Source organism: Maylandia zebra, linkage group LG8, assembly GCF_041146795.1.
Source record: "Maylandia zebra isolate NMK-2024a linkage group LG8, Mzebra_GT3a, whole genome shotgun sequence".
Lineage (NCBI taxonomy): Eukaryota > Metazoa > Chordata > Actinopteri > Cichliformes > Cichlidae > Maylandia > Maylandia zebra.
The window spans coordinates 13,005,927-13,029,186 of NC_135174.1; the positions used below are offsets into that span (position 1 = coordinate 13,005,927).

General features: G+C 41.7%; 3 protein-coding genes and 3 long non-coding RNA genes across 12 annotated transcripts; 3 read left to right on the forward strand and 3 right to left on the reverse strand.

Annotated features, from left to right (window-relative positions):
• Positions 1 to 855: 855 nt before the first annotated feature.
• Positions 856 to 4,342, forward strand: LOC112433691 (uncharacterized). Of its 2 annotated transcripts, XM_076887376.1 has the most exons (3): positions 856 to 956; positions 2,171 to 2,215; positions 2,308 to 4,342. In XM_076887376.1, the coding sequence occupies exons 2-3, from the start codon at positions 2,176 to 2,178 to the stop codon at positions 3,033 to 3,035; spliced, it is 768 nt and encodes a 255-aa protein (XP_076743491.1). In that variant the 5' UTR covers positions 856 to 956; positions 2,171 to 2,175; the 3' UTR covers positions 3,036 to 4,342. The 2 variants fall into 2 exon arrangements, with proteins under 2 accessions (XP_076743491.1, XP_076743492.1); XM_076887377.1 differs by lacking the exon at positions 856 to 956 and having other exon boundaries at positions 2,081 to 2,215.
• On the reverse strand, positions 4,178 to 6,100 carry LOC143419815 (uncharacterized). Of its 2 annotated transcripts, none has more exons than XR_013099831.1 (4): positions 5,996 to 6,100; positions 5,679 to 5,812; positions 5,433 to 5,524; positions 4,178 to 4,265 (listed from the first exon to the last, which is right to left on the reverse strand). It is a non-coding gene; the product is annotated as an uncharacterized LOC143419815 (long non-coding RNA). The 2 variants fall into 2 exon arrangements; XR_013099832.1 differs by having other exon boundaries at positions 5,660 to 5,812.
• A 3,106-nt stretch (positions 6,101 to 9,206) lies between these two features.
• Positions 9,207 to 12,740, forward strand: LOC143419816 (uncharacterized). 2 transcript variants are annotated; one of them, XM_076887378.1, is made up of 3 exons: positions 9,207 to 9,318; positions 10,533 to 10,577; positions 10,670 to 12,740. In XM_076887378.1, exons 2-3 carry the CDS (start codon positions 10,538 to 10,540, stop codon positions 11,431 to 11,433), a joined length of 804 nt encoding a protein of 267 aa, XP_076743493.1. In that variant the 5' UTR covers positions 9,207 to 9,318; positions 10,533 to 10,537; the 3' UTR covers positions 11,434 to 12,740. The 2 variants fall into 2 exon arrangements, with proteins under 2 accessions (XP_076743493.1, XP_076743494.1); XM_076887379.1 differs by lacking the exon at positions 9,207 to 9,318 and having other exon boundaries at positions 10,454 to 10,577.
• Positions 12,576 to 14,496, reverse strand: LOC143419817 (uncharacterized). 2 transcript variants are annotated; one of them, XR_013099833.1, is made up of 4 exons: positions 14,394 to 14,496; positions 14,077 to 14,179; positions 13,831 to 13,922; positions 12,576 to 12,663 (listed from the first exon to the last, which is right to left on the reverse strand). It is a non-coding gene; the product is annotated as an uncharacterized LOC143419817 (long non-coding RNA). The 2 variants fall into 2 exon arrangements; XR_013099834.1 differs by having other exon boundaries at positions 14,058 to 14,179.
• Positions 14,497 to 17,637: 3,141 nt separating this feature from the next.
• On the forward strand, positions 17,638 to 21,117 carry LOC143419818 (uncharacterized). Of its 2 annotated transcripts, XM_076887380.1 has the most exons (3): positions 17,638 to 17,729; positions 18,943 to 18,987; positions 19,080 to 21,117. In XM_076887380.1, exons 2-3 carry the CDS (start codon positions 18,948 to 18,950, stop codon positions 19,808 to 19,810), a joined length of 771 nt encoding a protein of 256 aa, XP_076743495.1. In that variant the 5' UTR covers positions 17,638 to 17,729; positions 18,943 to 18,947; the 3' UTR covers positions 19,811 to 21,117. The 2 variants fall into 2 exon arrangements, with proteins under 2 accessions (XP_076743495.1, XP_076743496.1); XM_076887381.1 differs by lacking the exon at positions 17,638 to 17,729 and having other exon boundaries at positions 18,924 to 18,987.
• Positions 20,953 to 22,878, reverse strand: LOC143419819 (uncharacterized). Of its 2 annotated transcripts, none has more exons than XR_013099835.1 (4): positions 22,770 to 22,878; positions 22,453 to 22,555; positions 22,208 to 22,299; positions 20,953 to 21,040 (listed from the first exon to the last, which is right to left on the reverse strand). It is a non-coding gene; the product is annotated as an uncharacterized LOC143419819 (long non-coding RNA). The 2 variants fall into 2 exon arrangements; XR_013099836.1 differs by having other exon boundaries at positions 22,434 to 22,555.
• Between the last annotated feature and the right edge of the window lie 382 nt (positions 22,879 to 23,260).

Sequence of the window (23,260 nt, forward strand, 5' to 3'; positions counted from 1 at the left end):
TGGGAAAACATGGAATAAAACACAAGGAGGAGAAACGAGGCATGGGGGCTGGCAGATACACAGAGGGGGCACACAGGGGGTAAAGTCACGAGGGGAAATCAAATAAGCAACATCTTAACAGAACAACCGAGGGACCCTAAAGCTGACATCAAACAACAACAATACAAGACACACAAAAAACCAGGTAGAAGTCCCAGGACCATGACATGCAGGTGGTTACATATGGTTAAAATGATTCAAATGCACTAAGTATGCATGTTTTTCATATCAATATAGTCCATAACTTGATTACTGTCTGTAGCCCACATGATTAAACACTTTAGTTACATAAAACATGTGAGTTTAGATTTTATCTACTGTATAGCCTGTATAGTAAATTAATATGTAGCCCAATAAGTATAAAATCCAGAAAGCTACACAACATGGGGCGGTTCATTTACAAACACAGTTCTAACTTGAGTTTCACACAGTTTTTATTAGAAAACAATCAAATTGTTAAATGCTTCAAGTACACAAAATGTCAGAAATCTGCACCGTCATGAACAGAAATTTAAACCTAATTTTTCGTGATTTGTTGATTAACCCTCCGAGGTCTAAATCCCACGTTGTGCACATCAACATCACAGATTTGTACAAATAAAATTTATAACAAAGACATGTTAAATATTAAGCACTGGAAACAGCTTGTTGTTTTGTTGCCATAGCGTTTTGTTTTGTCTCCATTTAAAAGATATCAAAATCTGAGCAAACAACTTGATGTCAAAAGAATCTCTGCACATTCCGCAGTCTTTGCTGCTAAAGTGACATCACAGCATTTAAGCATGTTTGAATGAAAACATCAGCATATGAACACAAAACGGAAGAGACACTGCAACCGAATGAAAGCAGACCACTATTTAGTGACATTTGGACGTTTCCCTGAGGATTAACTGCTGTGTAATCTACCAAGAACTAACGTAAGCTCAAATTTCAGTTTATAAACTCAAGATCATTTACTTAAATATATAAAGCCTGATTTCCCTGCTTGCCAGGACAGTATTTATGTACTTTACATTGTGCAAGACTAGACTATATTTTCCATCATAGAGAGGATGATGTGGATCTATTATTCAGGAAAACAAATGAAGACTTAACTATTTGTCAGCTGATGTAATATTTGACAAATGATACATAAATTAGAAAATGTTCTTAATCATATCTTAGAGTGACAGAAGCTCTTTTTAACACGATTATTTCTCAGATTATTTTGTTCATTTAGGAAAATAGAGAAGACGTAAGTTTTGTTCTCAAACAAACTATTAGAATTTCTGAGAAACTGAGCCTACGTGCACATGTACACGGCTATTTTTGAAAGCGCAGCTTTGTCTCTGCATTTGGGCCTTTCGTCCACACCTAAACAGCAGATTGAGTCACTGAAAGGTGAGATTTTTAAAAAGCACGTTTTTGTGTTTAGGTGTGGACGAGGAAAACGGACATTTACTCAGGCAATGTCAAAAGTGTGCGCCGCTGTTGAAGTCACGCTGTGGCCACGTTATTGTTTACGTGAGATCAATTTCTACAATGGCAGATGTAGACAACATACTGTGTCTGTTAATCTTAGTATCTGCAGTTTTTACACGCTTACATCAGACGTGGATTCTACATTCAACACAGACGCTCTCCCAACCCAGATCCTGACGTCGGTTTGGAATAAATGTAATTTTAAAAAATGACATTTATGTATGCTGTATGCATTTAGTCCATTCCAAAGTTGTGAGTCTGTCTTTAGTTATTAACATTTGAAACGATGAAGGCACGTGAAAGTAACACAAAATTAGCTGCTTTTCCAGAAAAAGACAAAAACTTCTCAGAAGTACGTAAGGTTTTATGAGGTTTTCCCACCCAGGCTTCTAGACTTCTGATTGGCCAACATTTCTACACGGTTAAGATTTGGCGTGTTCTTGACAGCGTTTCACTTTGTTTTTAGTGTTTAGATGTGGAAGGAGATATTTTTTCAAAACTGCACATGTGGACTGGATTTTTATTTTTTTAAACGAAAAAGGAAAATTGTCCGTTTTCAAACATAGCCGTGTACGTTTGGACGCAGCCTAAAGTCATCACAAAAAAAGCAAATTCTCTGAACATTCTGGGTTGAGGTTTAGTGATCATTGTTGTTTTGTGTTCCTTGTAGTCAAAATGAGTGCAAGTGGAGACGGACCACAAAATAACCAAAACGGTAAGCACATGTACTCAGTCTTGAAATTGATGAAAAACAGATTTTCAGCAGATAGTTATGGATGTTAATTAAAAGATTTAATGATCTTGCAGGCCAACAGGTTAACCCACGAATGTTGGCAAATGGAGATCAGGAACCTGCTAATGGCTTCCTGAACCGTCTGTATCTCGCTCTCCATGATTATTGTTGCTATCTAGATGAGCTAATAGCTTCAGTACTGGCACAATATGACAATTACCTTTACGGGGACGACGACGATGACGACGACGACGACGATGACGACGACGACGACGACGACAACGACAACGACGATGACGACGACGACGATGACAACAACGACAACGACGATGACGACAACGATGACGCCAATGACGGCGGCGACGGCGACGGCAACGATGACGATGACGACGATGACAACGACAACGACGACGACAACGACGATGACGACAACGATGACGCCGATGACGGCGGCGACGGCGACGGCAACGATGACGACGACGATGTTGGTGGCATTGAAAATGAGGAGGCATTTGAAGGCCGCATGGATGTTCGCCAGTACATCCCAGAAGAGGACCCTCAGCCAGGTGTTTCCAGGAAGAGGTCTAGAGAGAGGGATGAAGAAGATTTAGGAGCAAACAAAAGAATGAGATGGAGCGATGATGACTCTGAAGTATTTGAAGATGCGCACGAAGAGCTTGAACACGAAACTGGAGGCTCGAGGAAGCGTTCCCGAGAGGATTTTGAGCAAGAAGAGGAATACTTGCCTGTGTGCAAACTTCAGAGGTGTTCAATTGAGTCGACCAGCAGCAATGAAGACTAAGACTAGTTCGACGGGTTTTTTCAGTATCCTTTCAGTAATCTGATGGCCTACTCAGGTGATCCTGAATCCTCTATGCTGCAATAAGCTGGGCATACACTGTGCTGCGATTTTTCAGTCGCGTTATTCGGCTCCTGATCAAACTGTAGGATTGACTCGCAGGGGTGAGAAGTTTGATCAAGGCCAAACTCGGGACGATCCCCAAAACGATCGCACGACTGAAAAATCGGCTCAAAATGGGCCAAAAATCGCACAGTGTATGCCCAGCATTAGGCTGCCGGGGGATTCCCATGATGCACTGGGTGTTTCTTCTTCACCCACTATGTTTAATAGACCTCTCTGCACTGAATGGTACTTGTTATTAACCTCTGTCTCTGTTCCATGTCTTTATACTATTTTCCTTGCCCCTCCCCAACCGGTCGCAGCAGATGGCCGCCCCTCCCTGAGCCTGGTTCTGCTGGAGGTTTCTTCCTGTTAAAAGGGAGTTTTTCCTTCCCACTGTCGCCAAAGTGCTTGCTCATAGGGGGTCATATGATTGTTGGGGTTTTCTTTGTAAGTATATCTTACAATATAAAGCGCCTTCAGGTGACTGTTGCTGTCATTTGGCGCTCTTTAAATAAAATTGAATTGAAAATTAAATAGATGTCACTGTGATGATTTCTTCCCTGCATAGAAAGCTTAGACCCAAATGCAGATTCAATGCACATGGTTAAACTATTTATGAGACTTTAGAGAGGGAATGGAGAACGTGGCTCGAGCTAGGAGTGTCAGCAGACAGCAGGAACCAGAGGAAAAGCTATCGAGAGACTGAACACCTGGCTCCTGATGGGAACAATCCAACGGGAATTCTGCAACAGAGGGAGAAGAAGTTGCTGGACGGGTAAGGGAGTTTGAGGGTAGGATGAGTATGTTGGCAGAGGAGACCTAAACACAGGGAAAACAAGGTTAAACACAGGGAAGGAGCACGCCAGAACTGGAGCAGAGGGGAAGCCTAGTTACCACTGGAGATGGCAGAACAAACTGGCGAGGAGTAGCAGGCAGCGCTGGTTTAAGAAGCCCTCCTGCTGATTGTTTGCAGATGAGGCCCAGGTGAGATGCTGGAAACTCCACCTCTGAAGTGTGGACACAGTATCCCCATTCCAAGTGGAAAAGCCCCTCAGACACTTCCATGGTGCATGACAAGAAGGATGAGAAAGCATTCATGGTCCATCCATCCCTCCGTCAGCGTAATGCCTAAAAGTTTATTCAGATGTAAATGTATTACATTTTTAAATAAAGATCATCAGTGTTTTTAATGACGCTGCAGTTCATTCATGTGTCTCTATTGGACAGTGTTGTAGAAGTTACAGAAGACAGGAATCAGTTCCAGCTTGGCCTGACATTTGATCACTAGTGATGTGTGATACCACTGATTTCCTTTCCGATCCCATACCAAGTAAAATTCAGGGTGGTATCGACGATACTGCTCCGATACTTTGTACAAAAACTTTACTCTTTTATTGTATCTCAAATTATAGCGTCATAATCATTACAGGACATCAGATTACTTGTTCTTATCACTTAATAATGCAGAATTCATCATATAGAAATCAAAAACCTGAAGTTGTGCACTATGTGAACACCTTGCCTGCCTGCAGCACTAAAGGACTCCCTGAGAGACGTCTGTCTCACCCTAGCAGCACCCGTCCTTCTCCTCCTCTTCAGTTTGCCTCAACATAAGCTCGTCATATTCTGTGATATGATTTACTTTGAGGTGTTTGACAAGGTTAGTGGTGTTGCCACAACACCTCACTTTCTTGCCACATGTATCGCAAACCACGTCTGGGCTGTTTGTGGATGTAAAATACGTGCGCACATGACTCCAGTTACGCTCAGCCATTGTTGTGAGTGCGCACGCCACAGGCTGCCACACATTTATACAGCCGTATTTCACACATGACTATAAAAGGCGGAAGAGGGAGTAGTTCTTTCCAATGTAGACAATCTGAATGATAGTTTCTTTCCACTGTGTTCCTGTTAATGAAAAACTACAATTTACCCCAAAATGATTCAAATATCGATATTTTAATGTGGAAACCTTCTGTTTCCACATCTGGACTTTCTGTTGCTGCCCACGCGGGTGAAACTTTCTTTGAAGTGGCTCATTGAAGTTGTAATTGATAATCAATTCCCACACAATGAGAGAATCCAATCAATTTGTTTATCAGGGGAAAGGTGTGATTTCTTAGGACACTGGAGCCTAACATTAACTGGTTTAAAATTAGCTTATTTCCATAAGAAGAAAAACATACTGAGAAAGAGATCACCAAAATATACATGTACAAATGTGAAATAGTCATATGTAGTGTGAAAGAGCTATTTGACATCTTTAAATTCAAAGTAATGTATAAATCCACTTACATAAAACATGAAAAGGCGGCGCAGCGATGCCCATCTCAGCCAGTGTATGATGGTGGGGCAAGATGGCAGCTTCCACAACATGACGCCAGCTCCTATGTATTTTTAGTAGATAAATGATACGTTTATGTATCAATTTGTTGGAAGATGTAATTACACCTTAATTATGTAATTAGAAGCAAAAATGATTTTTTTTTAATCAAATCACCTCAAAAAATTACTGTACTTACTTTCTAAATCATTCTTTACCTCTGAAAGGGGTGGCTGTGGCTCAGGAGGTGGAGCAGGTCATCTACTAATCAGATGGTTTTTGGGTCGATCCCTGGCTGCTCCAGACTGCATGCTAACTGTCCTTGGGCAAGACATTAACCCCAAGTCACTCTCTGATGCATTCATCAGAGTATGAATGTGTGTGAATGTTAGGTAGAAAGCACAGAAAAAGGGCTTCTATGAACAGGTGTGAATGAGGCAACCTGTATAGAGCGCTTTGAATGTTCAGGTAGAGTAGAAAAGCACTGTAAAAATTTCTCTGTGTTGATTTCTTTTGGACCTCAAACATTACTCACCTTGTTGCAGGTTTCTTTATTAATGCTGAAAACCCAGAATGGAAACTGACCTTACTGCTTCCTTCCTTTCCAAACTATTGCGGCTCCTCCAACCAACGGCCGCGGCAGGCTAAACATGAGGACACAGATGACGTGCAACAGTAAATGGTAAATGGCCTGTATTTGTATAGCGCTTTTCTAGTCCCTAAGGACCCCAAAGCGCTTTACACAACCTGTCATCCACCCATTCACACACACATTCACACACTGGTGATGGCAAGCTACAATGTAGCCACAGCCACCCTGGGGCGCACTGACAGAGGCGAGGCTGCCGGACACTGGCACCACCGGGCCCTCTGACCACCACCAGGCGGCAACGGGTGAAGTGTCTTGCCCAAGGACACAACGACCGAGACTGTCCAAGCCGGGGCTCGAACCGGCAACCTTCCGATTACAAGGCGAACTCCCAACTCTTGAGCCACGATCGCCCCATGAGATACACCTCTGTACTATTTGCTACTTTTATTCCACATACAACTGTCCACTGTACAAATCGGCACACGGCCTCAAACCATTAAACAAATGCACAGACTGCACAAATAACTGCACCATTTACTATGCCAAATTTCAACATTGGCCTATTGCATAACTTAGTGCAGAAGTATACATAAACCAAAAGATGCATCAAAATGATTCAAGCTGCGCTCAAGCTGCAGTCAACAGAAGGTTTCGCCTCATGCTCACCCTACCTTTCTGCTCATTAACATCAGGTGCCGTGAACAGGTGAGTGCAACCACATTTATCACACCCATTAAATCCTTTTATCTCATTGTGTTTGAATAATTGTAATTCCTTCTACTGGGATCTCAGCCAGAAATCCATCTTTCACCTCCAGCTCATTTAAATCTCAGCTGCCAGACTTATAACAAATTCAAAGAAATAAATCATCATTCTCCTCCTCACAACCTTTTGGGTATACGATACATGGGTACAAGCCTTGTTACAGATTTGGTCACTTTTTATGAACCAAGTCACTGCCTGCATTCTGCACATCAGACACTCTTAGCTGTCTGTGCAGCCTGGCTCAATGCAAAAAGAAAACAAACCGTTTCATGTTTTAACTCTTTGAACTTTTCTTTTGAGTTTTTAACTAAGATTTTATTGTGTTCTTTAACACACTTTGTAACTGTTTTGAAAGTGCTAGGCAAATTAACTGTTAACTATTACTGTTATTATTGTTATTGACAGTCTGGAGCTTTGGCAGTATGGAAGGTGGATGCGAGAGGGAGACTTCATGGAAACCACCTTTTTCTTTCCCATCACCATATTCCTGAATGTTTCCAAATGCATAGGTTAAAAATAAAAAACTCGTTGCTTTTTTAAAAATTCTGCAACACTCAGAAATCCTAGCAGCTGGCACCACCAATGGACGCATAGCAATGTGGAGGATGGTGGTGCAGTCGGGTAGCAGTAGACACTAAGCCCCAGTGGAAACTGCAGACACCAACAGAAATTGGAGGAAATGTCACTCAGCTACAGGTAATGTCTTGACCAGCATTAGTACATTACTTTCGTTTGGTTTAATTACACTTTTATTTTAACTGGAGATTGACAGTAACAACACTGTTTTTCTTTGAGCCAAAATTTCATTGAAGGAAATTTCAATGCAGCTTTGATGCTGGATGGAGACAGCAACGCATTTTAAAACCCTGACTTGGACTGTGGGAATCAAGTCTTTACAATGCACACACACACACACACACACACACACACACACACACACACACACACACACACACACACACACACACACACACACACACACCAGCCTGACCAATAAGAGCCAAGAGTTGCAGTGATAGGCAGGCTGAACCAGCAAATAGCCAGAAACAACTGGTCAGTGCAGCACCGCCTCAGGTACCACATACAGATTTTAACTGGCTTCTGACTTTGTGTGGTGTGGAGTATGCTAGATTTTATATAAATATGGATGAGATTAGCTGGGGATGAACAAAATCTCCTTCAGCAACTATTAAATAGCCAGAAGGGGCCAGACAGTCAATATATTAATTCAGCGTTCCTACAGAACAGACCGTAAAGCATTCCCAAAAAGTCAAAACAATTATTTTAGCAGCTGATTTCTGTACTTAAAAAAACCCCAAACAAACATTTATTATAGCTCTATTATGTAGGTAATGTAGGAGACGTGGACACAAATACACAGAGGGTTAACGAGGGAAGTGGGAGCACACGGGGAACACAGGCGACACTGATAATCATAACGAGACACGGCAGGAGTAACACAACACTGACGGGAGACTATCAAAGTAAAACAGGAAGCACACAGAGACGCAGACCAGATTGGAAGAGAACACAGACATAGCGGGCTGGGAAAACATGGAATAAAACACAAGGAGGAGAAACGAGGCATGGGGGCTGGCAGATACACAGAGGGGGCACACAGGGGGTAAAGTCACGAGGGGAAATCAAATAAGCAACATCTTAACAGAACAACCGAGGGACCCTAAAGCTGACATCAAACAACAACAATACAAGACACACAAAAAACCAGGTAGAAGTCCCAGGACCATGACATGCAGGTGGTTACATATGGTTAAAATGATTCAAATGCACTAAGTATGCATGTTTTTCATATCAATATAGTCCATAACTTGATTACTGTCTGTAGCCCACATGATTAAACACTTTAGTTACATAAAACATGTGAGTTTAGATTTTATCTACTGTATAGCCTGTATAGTAAATTGATATGTAGCCCAATAAGTATAAAATCCAGAAAGCTACACAACATGGGGCGGTTCATTTACAAACACAGTTCTAACTTGAGTTTCACACAGTTTTTATTAGAAAACAATCAAATTGTTAAATGCTTCAAGTACACAAAATGTCAGAAATCTGCACCGTCATGAACAGAAATTTAAACCTAATTTTTCGTGATTTGTTGATTAACCCTCCGAGGTCTAAATCCCACGTTGTGCACATCAACATCACAGATTTGTACAAATAAAATTTATAACAAAGACATGTTAAATATTAAGCACTGGAAACAGCTTGTTGTTTTGTTGCCATAGCGTTTTGTTTTGTCTCCATTTAAAAGATATCAAAATCTGAGCAAACAACTTGATGTCAAAAGAATCTCTGCACATTCCGCAGTCTTTGCTGCTAAAGTGACATCACAGCATTTAAACATGTTTGAATGAAAACATCAGCATATGAACACAAAACGGAAGAGACACTGCAACCGAATGAAAGCAGACCACTATTTAGTGACATTTGGACGTTTCCCTGAGGATTAACTGCTGTGTAATCTACCAAGAACTAAAGTAAGCTCAAATTTCAGTTTATAAACTCAAGATCATTTACTTAAATATATAAAGCCTGATTTCCCTGCTTGCCAGGACAGTATTTATGTACTTTACATTGTGCAAGACTAGACTATATTTTCCATCATAGAGAGGATGATGTGGATCTATTATTCAGGAAAACAAATGAAGACTTAACTATTTGTCAGCTGATGTAATATTTGACAAATGATACATAAATTAGAAAATGTTCTTAATCATATCTTAGAGTGACAGAAGCTCTTTTTAACACGATTATTTCTCAGATTATTTTGTTCATTTAGGAAAATAGAGAAGACGTAAGTTTTGTTCTCAAACAAACTATTAGAATTTCTGAGAAACTGAGCCTACGTGCACATGTACACGGCTATTTTTGAAAGCGCAGCTTTGTCTCTGCATTTGGGCCTTTCGTCCACACCTAAACAGCAGATTGAGTCACTGAAAGGTGAGATTTTTAAAAAGGACGTTTTTGTGTTTAGGTGTGGACGAGGAAAACGGACATTTACTCAGGCAATGTCAAAAGTGTGCGCCGCTGTTGAAGTCACGCTGTGGCCACGTTATTGTTTACATGAGATCAATTTCTACAATGGCAGATGTAGACAACATACTGTGTCTGTTAATCTTAGTATCTGCAGTTTTTACACACTTACATCAGACGTGGATTCTACATTCAACACAGACACTCTCCCAACCCAAATCCTGACGTCGGTTTGGAAGAAATGTAATTTAAAAAAATGACATTTATGTATGCTGTATGCATTTAGTCCATTCCAAAGTTGTGAGTCTGTCTTTAGTTATTAACATTTGAAACGATGAAGGCACGTGAAAGTAACACAAAATTAGCTGCTTTTCCAGAAAAAGACAAAAACTTCTCAGAAGTACGTAAGGTTTTATGAGGTTTTCCCACCCAGGCTTCTAGACTTCTGATTGGCCAACATTTCTACACGGTTAAGATTTGGCGTGTTCTTGACAGCGTTTCACTTTGTTTTTAGTGTTTAGATGTGGAAGGAGATATTTTTTCAAAACTGCACATGTGGACTGGATTTTTATTTTTTTAAACGAAAAAGGAAAATTGTCCGTTTTCAAACATAGCCGTGTACGTTTGGACGCAGCCTAAAGTCATCACAAAAAAAGCAAATTCTCTGAACATTCTGGGTTGAGGTTTAGTGATCATTGTTGTTTTGTGTTCCTTGTAGTCAAAATGAGTGCAAGTGGAGACGGACCACAAAATAACCAAAACGGTAAGCACATGTACTCAGTCTTGAAATTGATGAAAAACAGATTTTCAGCAGATAGTTATGGATGTTAATTAAAAGATTTAATGATCTTGCAGGCCAACAGGTTAACCCACGAATGTTGGCAAATGGAGATCAGGAACCTGCTAATGGCTTCCTGAACAGACTGTATCGCGCTCTCCATGAATATTGTTGCTATCTAGATGAGCTAATAGCTTCAGTACTGGCACAATATGACAATTACCTTTACGGGGACGAAGACGATGACGATGACGACGATGACGACGACGATGATGACGACGATGACGACGACGACGACGACGACGACGACGACGACGACGACAACGACGATGACGACGACAACGACAACGACAACGACGATGACGACAACGATGACGACAATGACGGCGGCGACGGCGACGGCAACGATGACGATGACGATGACGACGATGTTCAAAATATTCATGTGAGGGACAATAATGCCAATGGTGACAACGATGAACAGCACGGGGATCACAATGATGTGGTTGTGATCATTTTCAATGTTGGTGGCATTGAAAATGAGGAGGCATTTGAAGGCCGCATGGATGTTCGCCAGTACATCCCAGAAGAGGACCCTCAGCCAGGTGTTTCCAGGAAGAGGTCTAGAGAGAGGGATGAAGAAGATTTAGGAGCAAACAAAAGAATGAGATGGAGCGATGATGACTCTGAAGTATTTGAAGATGCGCACGAAGAGCTTGAACACGAAACTGGAGGCTCGAGGAAGCGTTCCCGAGAGGATTTTGAGCAAGAAGAGGAATACTTGCCTGTGTGCAAACTTCAGAGGTGTTCAATTGAGTCGACCAGCAGCAATGAAGACTAAGACTACTTCGACGGGTTTTTTCAGTATCCTTTCAGTAATCTGATGGCCTACTCAGGTGATCCTGAATCCTCTATGCTGCAATAAGCTGGGCATACACTGTGCTGCGATTTTTCAGTCGCGTTATTCGGCTCCTGATCAAACTGTAGGATTGACTCGCAGGGGTGAGAAGTTTGATCAAGGCCAAACTCGGGACGATCCCCAAAACGATCGCACGACTGAAAAATCGGCTCAAAATGGGCCAAAAATCGCACAGTGTATGCCCAGCATTAGGCTGCCGGGGGATTCCCATGATGCACTGGGTGTTTCTTCTTCACCCACTATGTTTAATAGACCTCTCTGCACTGAATGGTACTTGTTATTAACCTCTGTCTCTGTTCCATGTCTTTATACTATTTTCCTTGCCCCTCCCCAACCGGTCGCAGCAGATGGCCGCCCCTCCCTGAGCCTGGTTCTGCTGGAGGTTTCTTCCTGTTAAAAGGGAGTTTTTCCTTCCCACTGTCGCCAAAGTGCTTGCTCATAGGGGGTCATATGATTGTTGGGGTTTTCTTTGTAAGTATATCTTACAATATAAAGCGCCTTCAGGTGACTGTTGCTGTCATTTGGCGCTCTTTAAATAAAATTGAATTGAAAATTAAATAGATGTCACTGTGATGATTTCTTCCCTGCATAGAAAGCTTAGACCCAAATGCAGATTCAATGCACATGGTTAAACTATTTATGAGACTTTAGAGAGGGAATGGAGAACGTGGCTCGAGCTAGGAGTGTCAGCAGACAGCAGGAACCAGAGGAAAAGCTATCGAGAGACTGAACACCTGGCTCCTGATGGGAACAATCCAACGGGAATTCTGCAACAGAGGGAGAAGAAGTTGCTGGACGGGTAAGGGAGTTTGAGGGTAGGATGAGTACGTTGGCAGAGGAGACCTAAACACAGGGAAAACAAGGTTAAACACAGGGAAGGAGCACGCCAGAACTGGAGCAGAGGGGAAGCCTAGTTACCACTGGAGATGGCAGAACAAACTGGCGAGGAGTAGCAGGCAGCGCTGGTTTAAGAAGCCCTCCTGCTGATTGTTTGCAGATGAGGCCCAGGTGAGATGCTGGAAACTCCACCTCTGAAGTGTGGACACAGTATCCCCATTCCAAGTGGAAAAGCCCCTCAGACACTTCCATGGTGCATGACAAGAAGGATGAGAAAGCATTCATGGTCCATCCATCCCTCCGTCAGCGTAATGCCTAAAAGTTTATTCAGATGTAAATGTATTACATTTTTAAATAAAGATCATCAGTGTTTTTAATGACGCTGCAGTTCATTCATGTGTCTCTATTGGACAGTGTTGTAGAAGTTACAGAAGACAGGAATCAGTTCCAGCTTGGCCTGACATTTGATCACTAGTGATGTGTGATACCACTGATTTCCTTTCCGATCCCATACCACGTAAAATTCAGGGTGGTATCGACGATACTGCTCCGATACTTTGTACAAAAACTTTACTCTTTTATTGTATCTCAAATTATAGCGTCATAATCATTACAGGACATCAGATTACTTGTTCTTATCACTTAATAATGCAGAATTCATCATATAGAAATCAAAAACCTGAAGTTGTGCACTATGTGAACACCTTGCCTGCCTGCAGCACTAAAGGACTCCCTGAGAGACGTCTGTCTCACCCTAGCAGCACCCGTCCTTCTCCTCCTCTTCAGTTTGCCTCAACATAAGCTCGTCATATTCTGTGATATGATTTACTTTGAGGTGTTTGACAAGGTTAGTGGTGTTGCCACAACACCTCACTTTCTTGCCACATGTATCGCAAACCACGTCTGGGCTGTTTGTGGATGTAAAATACGTGCGCACATGACTCCAGTTACGCTCAGCCATTGTTGTGAGTGCGCACGCCACAGGCTGCCACACATTTATACAGCCGTATTTCACACATGACTATAAAAGGCGGAAGAGGGAGTAGTTCTTTCCAATGTAGACAATCTGAATGATAGTTTCTTTCCACTGTGTTCCTGTTAATGAAAAACTACAATTTACCCCAAAATGATTCAAATATCGATATTTTAATGTGGAAACCTTCTGTTTCCACATCTGGACTTTCTGTTGCTGCCCACGCGGGTGAAACTTTCTTTGAAGTGGCTCATTGAAGTTGTAATTGATAATCAATTCCCACACAATGAGAGAATCCAATCAATTTGTTTATCAGGGGAAAGGTGTGATTTCTTAGGACACTGGAGCCTAACATTAACTGGTTTAAAATTAGCTTATTTCCATAAGAAGAAAAACATACTGAGAAAGAGATCACCAAAATATACATGTACAAATGTGAAATAGTCATATGTAGTGTGAAAGAGCTATTTGACATCTTTAAATTCAAAGTAATGTATAAATCCACTTACATAAAACATGAAAAGGCGGCGCAGCGATGCCCATCTCAGCCAGTGTATGATGGTGGGGCAAGATGGCAGCTTCCACAACATGACGCCAGCTCCTATGTATTTTTAGTAGATAAATGATACGTTTATGTATCAATTTGTTGGAAGATGTAATTACACCTTAATTATGTAATTAGAAGCAAAAATGATTTTTTTTTAATCAAATCACCTCAAAAAATTACTGTACTTACTTTCTAAATCATTCTTTACCTCTGAAAGGGGTGGCTGTGGCTCAGGAGGTGGAGCAGGTCATCTACTAATCAGATGGTTTTTGGATCGATCCCTGGCTGCTCCAGACTGCATGCTAACTGTCCTTGGGCAAGACATTAACCCCAAGTCACTCTCTGATGCATTCATCAGAGTATGAATGTGTGTGAATGTTAGGTAGAAAGCACAGAAAAAGGGCTTCTATGAACAGGTGTGAATGAGGCAACCTGTATAGAGCGCTTTGAATGTTCAGGTAGAGTAGAAAAGCACTGTAAAAATTTCTCTGTGTTGATTTCTTTTGGACCTCAAACATTACTCACCTTGTTGCAGGTTTCTTTATTAATGCTGAAAACCCAGAATGGAAACTGACCTTACTGCTTCCTTCCTTTCCAAACTATTGCGGCTCCTCCAACCAACGGCCGCGGCAGGCTAAACATGAGGACACAGATGACGTGCAACAGTAAATGGTAAATGGCCTGTATTTGTATAGCGCTTTTCTAGTCCCTAAGGACCCCAAAGCGCTTTACACAACCTGTCATCCACCCATTCACACACACATTCACACACTGGTGATGGCAAGCTACAATGTAGCCACAGCCACCCTGGGGCGCACTGACAGAGGCGAGGCTGCCGGACACTGGCACCACCGGGCCCTCTGACCACCACCAGGCGGCAACGGGTGAAGTGTCTTGCCCAAGGACACAACGACCGAGACTGTCCAAGCCGGGGCTCGAACCGGCAACCTTCCGATTACAAGGCGAACTCCCAACTCTTGAGCCACGATCGCCCCATGAGATACACCTCTGTACTATTTGCTACTTTTATTCCACATACAACTGTCCACTGTACAAATCGGCACACGGCCTCAAACCATTAAACAAATGCACAGACTGCACAAATAACTGCACCATTTACTATGCCAAATTTCAACATTGGCCTATTGCATAACTTAGTGCAGAAGTATACATAAACCAAAAGATGCATCAAAATGATTCAAGCTGCGCTCAAGCTGCAGTCAACAGAAGGTTTCGCCTCATGCTCACCCTACCTTTCTGCTCATTAACATCAGGTGCCGTGAACAGGTGAGTGCAACCACATTTATCACACCCATTAAATCCTTTTATCTCATTGTGTTTGAATAATTGTAATTCCTTCTACTGGGATCTCAGCCAGAAGTCCATCTTTCACCTCCAGCTCATTTAAATCTCAGCTGCCAGACTTATAACAAATTCAAAGAAATAAATCATCATTCTCCTCCTCACAACCTTTTGGGTATACGATACATGGGTACAAGCCTTGTTACAGATTTGGTCACTTTTTATGAACCAAGTCACTGCCTGCATTCTGCACATCAGACACTCTTAGCTGTCCGTGCAGCCTGGCTCAATGCAAAAAGAAAACAAACCGTTTCATGTTTTAACTCTTTGAACTTTTCTTTTGAGTTTTTAACTAAGATTTTATTGTGTTCTTTAACACACTTTGTAACTGTTTTGAAAGTGCTAGGCAAATTAACTGTTAACTATTACTGTTATTATTGTTATTGACAGTCTGGAGCTTTGGCAGTATGGAAGGTGGATGCGAGAGGGAGACTTCATGGAAACCACCTTTTTCTTTCCCATCACCATATTCCTGAATGTTTCCAAATGCATAGGTTAAAAAAAACAAAACTCGTTGCTTTTTTAAAAATTCTGCAACACTCAGAAATCCTAGCAGCTGGCACCACCAATGGACGCATAGCAATGTGGAGGATGGTGGTGCAGTCGGGTAGCAGTAGACACTAAGCCCCAGTGGAAACTGCAGACACCAACAGAAATTGGAGGAAATGTCACTCAGCTACAGGTAATGTCTTGACCAGCATTAGTACATTACTTTCGTTTGGTTTAATTACACTTTTATTTTAACTGGAGATTGACAGTAACAACACTGTTTTTCTTTGAGCCAAAATTTCATTGAAGGAAATTTCAATGCAGCTTTGATGCTGGATGGAGACAGCAACGCATTTTAAAACCCTGACTTGGACTGTGGGAATCAAGTCTTTACAATGCACACACACACACACACACACACACACACACACACACACACACACACACACACACACACACACACACACACACACACACACACACACACACACCAGCCTGACCAATAAGAGCCAAGAGTTGCAGTGATAGGCAGGCTGAACCAGCAAATAGCCAGAAACAACTGGTCAGTGCAGCACCGCCTCAGGTACCACATACAGATTTTAACTGGCTTCTGACTTTGTGTGGTGTGGAGTATGCTAGATTTTATATAAATATGGATGAGATTAGCTGGGGATGAACAAAATCTCCTTCAGCAACTATTAAATAGCCAGAAGGGGCCAGACAGTCAATATATTAATTCAGCGTTCCTACAGAACAGACCGTAAAGCATTCCCAAAAAGTCAAAACAATTATTTTAGCAGCTGATTTCTGTACTTAAAAAAACCCCAAACAAACATTTATTATAGCTCTATTATGTAGGTAATGTAGGAGACGTGGACACAAATACACAGAGGGTTAACGAGGGAAGTGGGAGCACACGGGGAACACAGGCGACACTGATAATCATAACGAGACACGGCAGGAGTAACACAACACTGACGGGAGACTATCAAAGTAAAACAGGAAGCACACAGAGACGCAGACCAGATTGGAAGAGAACACAGACATAGCGGGCTGGGAAAACATGGAATAAAACACAAGGAGGAGAAACGAGGCATGGGGGCTGGCAGATACACAGAGGGGGCACACAGGGGGTAAAGTCACGAGGGGAAATCAAATAAGCAACATCTTAACAGAACAACCGAGGGACCCTAAAGCTGACATCAAACAACAACAATACAAGACACACAAAAAACCAGGTAGAAGTCCCAGGACCATGACATGCAGGTGGTTACATATGGTTAAAATGATTCAAATGCACTAAGTATGCATGTTTTTCATATCAATATAGTCCATAACTTGATTACTGTCTGTAGCCCACATGATTAAACACTTTAGTTACATAAAACATGTGAGTTTAGATTTTATCTACTGTATAGCCTGTATAGTAAATTGATATGTAGCCCAATAAGTATAAAATCCAGAAAGCTACACAACATGGGACGGTTCATTTACAAACACAGTTCTAACTTGAGTTTCACACAGTTTTTATTAGAAAACAATCAAATTGTTAAATGCTTCAAGTACACAAAATGTTAGAAATCTGCACCGTCATGAACAGAAATTTAAACCTAATTTTTCGTGATTTGTTGATTAACCCTCCGAGGTCTAAATCCCACGTTGTGCACATCAACATCACAGATTTGTACAAATAAAATTTATAACAAAGACATGTTAAATATTAAGCACTGGAAACAGCTTGTTGTTTTGTTGCCATAGCGTTTTGTTTTGTCTCCATTTAAAAGATATCAAAATCTGAGCAAACAACTTGATGTCAAAAGAATCTCTGCACATTCCGCAGTCTTTGCTGCTAAAGTGACATCACAGCATTTAAGCATGTTTGAATGAAAACATCAGCATATGAACACAAAACGGAAGAGACACTGCAACCGAATGAAAGCAGACCACTATTTAGTGACATTTGGACGTTTCCCTGAGGATTAACTGCTGTGTAATCTACCAAGAACTAAAGTAAGCTCAAATTTCAGTTTATAAACTCAAGATCATTTACTTAAATATATAAAGCCTGATTTCCCTGCTTGCCAGGACAGTATTTATGTACTGTACATTGTGCAAGACTAGACTATATTTTCCATCATAGAGAGGATGATGTGGATCTATTATTCAGGAAAACAAATGAAGACTTAACTATTTGTCAGCTGATGTAATATTTGACAAATGATACATAAATTAGAAAATGTTCTTAATCATATCTTAGAGTGACAGAAGCTCTTTTTAACACGATTATTTCTCAGATTATTTTGTTCATTTAGGAAAATAGAGAAGACGTAAGTTTTGTTCTCAAACAAACTATTAGAATTTCTGAGAAACTGAGCCTACGTGCACATGTACACGGCTATTTTTGAAAGCGCAGCTTTGTCTCTGCATTTGGGCCTTTCGTCCACACCTAAACAGCAGATTGAGTCACTGAAAGGTGAGATTTTTAAAAAGGACGTTTTTGTGTTCAGGTGTGGACGAGGAAAACGGACATTTACTCAGGCAATGTCAAAAGTGTGCGCCGCTGTTTAAGTCACGCTGTGGCCACGTTATTGTTTACGTGAGATCAATTTCTACAATGGCAGATGTAGACAACATACTGTGTCTGTTAATCTTAGTATCTGCAGTTTTTACACGCTTACATCAGACGTGGATTCTACATTCAACACAGACGCTCTCCCAACCCAAATCCTGACGTCGGTTTGGAAGAAATGTAATTTAAAAAAATGACATTTATGTATGCTGTATGCATTTAGTCCATTCCAAAGTTGTGAGTCTGTCTTTAGTTATTAACATTTGAAACGATGAAGGCACGTGAAAGTAACACAAAATTAGCTGCTTTTCCAGAAAAAGACAAAAACTTCTCAGAAGTACGTAAGGTTTTATGAGGTTTTCCCACCCAGGCTTCTAGACTTCTGATTGGCCAACATTTCTACACGGTTAAGATTTGGCGTGTTCTTGACAGCGTTTCACTTTGTTTTTAGTGTTTAGATGTGGAAGGAGATATTTTTTCAAAACTGCACATGTGGACTGGATTATTTTTTTTTAAACGAAAAAGGAAAATTGTCCGTTTTCAAACATAGCCGTGTACGTTTGGACGCAGCCTAAAGTCATCACAAAAAAAGCAAATTCTCTGAACATTCTGGGTTGAGGTTTAGTGATCATTGTTGTTTTGTGTTCCTTGTAGTCAAAATGAGTGCAAGTGGAGACGGACCACAAAATAACCAAAACGGTAAGCACATGTACTCAGTCTTGAAATTGATGAAAAACAGATTTTCAGCAGATAGTTATGGATGTTAATTAAAAGATTTAATGATCTTGCAGGCCAACAGGTTAACCCACGAATGTTGGCAAATGGAGATCAGGAACCTGCTAATGGCTTCCTGAACCGTCTGTATCGCGCTCTCCATGATTATTGTTGCTATCTAGATGAGCTAATAGCTTCAGTACTGGCACAATATGACAATTACCTTTACGGGGACGAAGACGATGACGATGACGATGACGACGATGACGACGACGACGATGACGACGATGACGACGACGACGATGACGACGACGACGACAACGACAACGACAACGACGATGACGACAACGATGACGACAATGACGGCGGCGACGGCGACGGCAACGATGACGATGACGACGATGTTCAAAATATTCATGTGAGGGACAATAATGCCAATGGTGACAACGATGAACAGCACGGGGATGCTGTGGTATTGATCATTTTCAATGTTGGTGGCATTGAAAATGAGGAGGCATTTGAAGGCCGCATGGATGTTCGCCAGTACATCCCAGAAGAGGACCCTCAGCCAGGTGTTTCCAGGAAGAGGTCTAGAGAGAGGGATGAAGAAGATTTAGGAGCAAACAAAAGAATGAGATGGAGCGATGATGACTCTGAAGTATTTGAAGATGCGCACGAAGAGCTTGAACATGAAACTGGAGGCTCGAGGAAGCGTTCCCGAGAGGATTTTGAGCAAGAAGAGGAATACTTGCCTGTGTGCAAACTTCAGAGGTGTTCAATTGAGTCGACCAGCAGCAATGAAGACTAAGACTACTTCGACGGGTTTTTTCAGTATCCTTTCAGTAATCTGATGGCCTACTCAGGTGATCCTGAATCCTCTATGCTGCAATAAGCTGGGCATACACTGTGCTGCGATTTTTCAGTCGCGTTATTCGGCTCCTGATCAAACTGTAGGATTGACTCGCAGGGGTGAGAAGTTTGATCAAGGCCAAACTCGGGACGATCCCCAAAACGATCGCACGACTGAAAAATCGGCTCAAAATGGGCCAAAAATCGCACAGTGTATGCCCAGCATTAGGCTGCCGGGGGATTCCCATGATGCACTGGGTGTTTCTTCTTCACCCACTATGTTTAATAGACCTCTCTGCACTGAATGGTACTTGTTATTAACCTCTGTCTCTGTTCCATGTCTTTATACTATTTTCCTTGCCCCTCCCCAACCGGTCGCAGCAGATGGCCGCCCCTCCCTGAGCCTGGTTCTGCTGGAGGTTTCTTCCTGTTAAAAGGGAGTTTTTCCTTCCCACTGTCGCCAAAGTGCTTGCTCATAGGGGGTCATATGATTGTTGGGGTTTTCTTTGTAAGTATATCTTACAATATAAAGCGCCTTCAGGTGACTGTTGCTGTCATTTGGCGCTCTTTAAATAAAATTGAATTGAAAATTAAATAGATGTCACTGTGATGATTTCTTCCCTGCATAGAAAGCTTAGACCCAAATGCAGATTCAATGCACATGGTTAAACTATTTATGAGACTTTAGAGAGGGAATGGAGAACGTGGCTCGAGCTAGGAGTGTCAGCAGACAGCAGGAACCAGAGGAAAAGCTATCGAGAGACTGAACACCTGGCTCCTGATGGGAACAATCCAACGGGAATTCTGCAACAGAGGGAGAAGAAGTTGCTGGACGGGTAAGGGAGTTTGAGGGTAGGATGAGTATGTTGGCAGAGGAGACCTAAACACAGGGAAAACAAGGTTAAACACAGGGAAGGAGCACGCCAGAACTGGAGCAGAGGGGAAGCCTAGTTACCACTGGAGATGGCAGAACAAACTGGCGAGGAGTAGCAGGCAGCGCTGGTTTAAGAAGCCCTCCTGCTGATTGTTTGCAGATGAGGCCCAGGTGAGATGCTGGAAACTCCACCTCTGAAGTGTGGACACAGTATCCCCATTCCAAGTGGAAAAGCCCCTCAGACACTTCCATGGTGCATGACAAGAAGGATGAGAAAGCATTCATGGTCCATCCATCCCTCCGTCAGCGTAATGCCTAAAAGTTTATTCAGATGTAAATGTATTACATTTTTAAATAAAGATCATCAGTGTTTTTAATGACGCTGCAGTTCATTCATGTGTCTCTATTGGACAGTGTTGTAGAAGTTACAGAAGACAGGAATCAGTTCCAGCTTGGCCTGACATTTGATCACTAGTGATGTGTGATACCACTGATTTCCTTTCCGATCCCATACCAAGTAAAATTCAGGGTGGTATCGACGATACTGCTCCGATACTTTGTACAAAAACTTTACTCTTTTATTGTATCTCAAATTATAGCGTCATAATCATTACAGGACATCAGATTACTTGTTCTTATCACTTAATAATGCAGAATTCATCATATAGAAATCAAAAACCTGAAGTTGTGCACTATGTGAACACCTTGCCTGCCTGCAGCACTAAAGGACTCCCTGAGAGACGTCTGTCTCACCCTAGCAGCACCCGTCCTTCTCCTCCTCTTCAGTTTGCCTCAACATAAGCTCGTCATATTCTGTGATATGATTTACTTTGAGGTGTTTGACAAGGTTAGTGGTGTTGCCACAACACCTCACTTTCTTGCCACATGTATCGCAAACCACGTCTGGGCTGTTTGTGGATGTAAAATACGTGCGCACATGACTCCAGTTACGCTCAGCCATTGTTGTGAGTGCGCACGCCACAGGCTGCCACACATTTATACAGCCGTATTTCACACATGACTATAAAAGGCGGAAGAGGGAGTAGTTCTTTCCAATGTAGACAATCTGAATGATAGTTTCTTTCCACTGTGTTCCTGTTAATGAAAAACTACAATTTACCCCAAAATGATTCAAATATCGATATTTTAATGTGGAAACCTTCTGTTTCCACATCTGGACTTTCTGTTGCTGCCCACGCGGGTGAAACTTTCTTTGAAGTGGCTCATTGAAGTTGTAATTGATAATCAATTCCCACACAATGAGAGAATCCAATCAATTTGTTTATCAGGGGAAAGGTGTGATTTCTTAGGACACTGGAGCCTAACATTAACTGGTTTAAAATTAGCTTATTTCCATAAGAAGAAAAACATACTGAGAAAGAGATCACCAAAATATACATGTACAAATGTGAAATAGTCATATGTAGTGTGAAAGAGCTATTTGACATCTTTAAATTCAAAGTAATGTATAAATCCACTTACATAAAACATGAAAAGGCGGCGCAGCGATGCCCATCTCAGCCAGTGTATGATGGTGGGGCAAGATGGCAGCTTCCACAACATGACGCCAGCTCCTATGTATTTTTAGTAGATAAATGATACGTTTATGTATCAATTTGTTGGAAGATGTAATTACACCTTAATTATGTAATTAGAAGCAAAAATGATTTTTTTTAATCAAATCACCTCAAAAAATTACTGTACTTACTTTCTAAATCATTCTTTACCTCTGAAAGGGGTGGCTGTGGCTCAGGAGGTGGAGCAGGTCATCTACTAATCAGATGGTTTTTGGATCGATCCCTGGCTGCTCCAGACTGCATGCTAACTGTCCTTGGGCAAGACATTAACCCCAAGTCACTCTCTGATGCATTCATCAGAGTATGAATGTGTGTGAATGTTAGGTAGAAAGCACAGAAAAAGGGCTTCTATGAACAGGTGTGAATGAGGCAACCTGTATAGAGCGCTTTGAATGTTCAGGTAGAGTAGAAAAGCACTGTAAAAATTTCTCTGTGTTGATTTCTTTTGGACCTCAAACATTACTCACCTTGTTGCAGGTTTCTTTATTAATGCTGAAAACCCAGAATGGAAACTGACCTTACTGCTTCCTTCCTTTCCAAACTATTGCGGCTCCTCCAACCAACGGCCGCGGCAGGCTAAACATGAGGACACAGATGACGTGCAACAGTAAACACATGAGATACACCTCTGTACTATTTGCTACTTTTATTCCACATACAACTGTCCACTGTACAAATCGGCACACGGGCTCAAACCATTAAACAAATGCACAGACTGCACAAATAACTGCACCATTTACTATGCCAAATTTCAACATTGGCCTATTGCATAACTTAGTGCAGAAGTATACATAAACCAAAAGATGCATCAAAATGATTCAAGCTGCGCTCAAGCTGCAGTCAACGGAAGGTTTCGCCTCATGCTCACCCTACCTTTCTGCTCATTAACATCAGGTGCCGTGAACAGGTGAGTGCAACCACATTTATCACACCCATTAAATCCTTTTATCTCATTGTG

Bases quoted from the DNA above. Each gene is read 5' to 3' on its own strand.
- LOC143419816 (XM_076887378.1), top strand. From the start codon at position 10,538: ATGAGTGCAAGTGGAGACGGACCACAAAATAACCAAAACG. The intron at 10,578-10,669 runs GTAAGCACATGT...ATGATCTTGCAG, and splicing joins ACCACAAAATAACCAAAACG to GCCAACAGGTTAACCCACGA.
- LOC143419818 (XM_076887380.1), top strand. From the start codon at position 18,948: ATGAGTGCAAGTGGAGACGGACCACAAAATAACCAAAACG. The intron at 18,988-19,079 runs GTAAGCACATGT...ATGATCTTGCAG, and splicing joins ACCACAAAATAACCAAAACG to GCCAACAGGTTAACCCACGA.
- LOC112433691 (XM_076887376.1), top strand. From the start codon at position 2,176: ATGAGTGCAAGTGGAGACGGACCACAAAATAACCAAAACG. The intron at 2,216-2,307 runs GTAAGCACATGT...ATGATCTTGCAG, and splicing joins ACCACAAAATAACCAAAACG to GCCAACAGGTTAACCCACGA.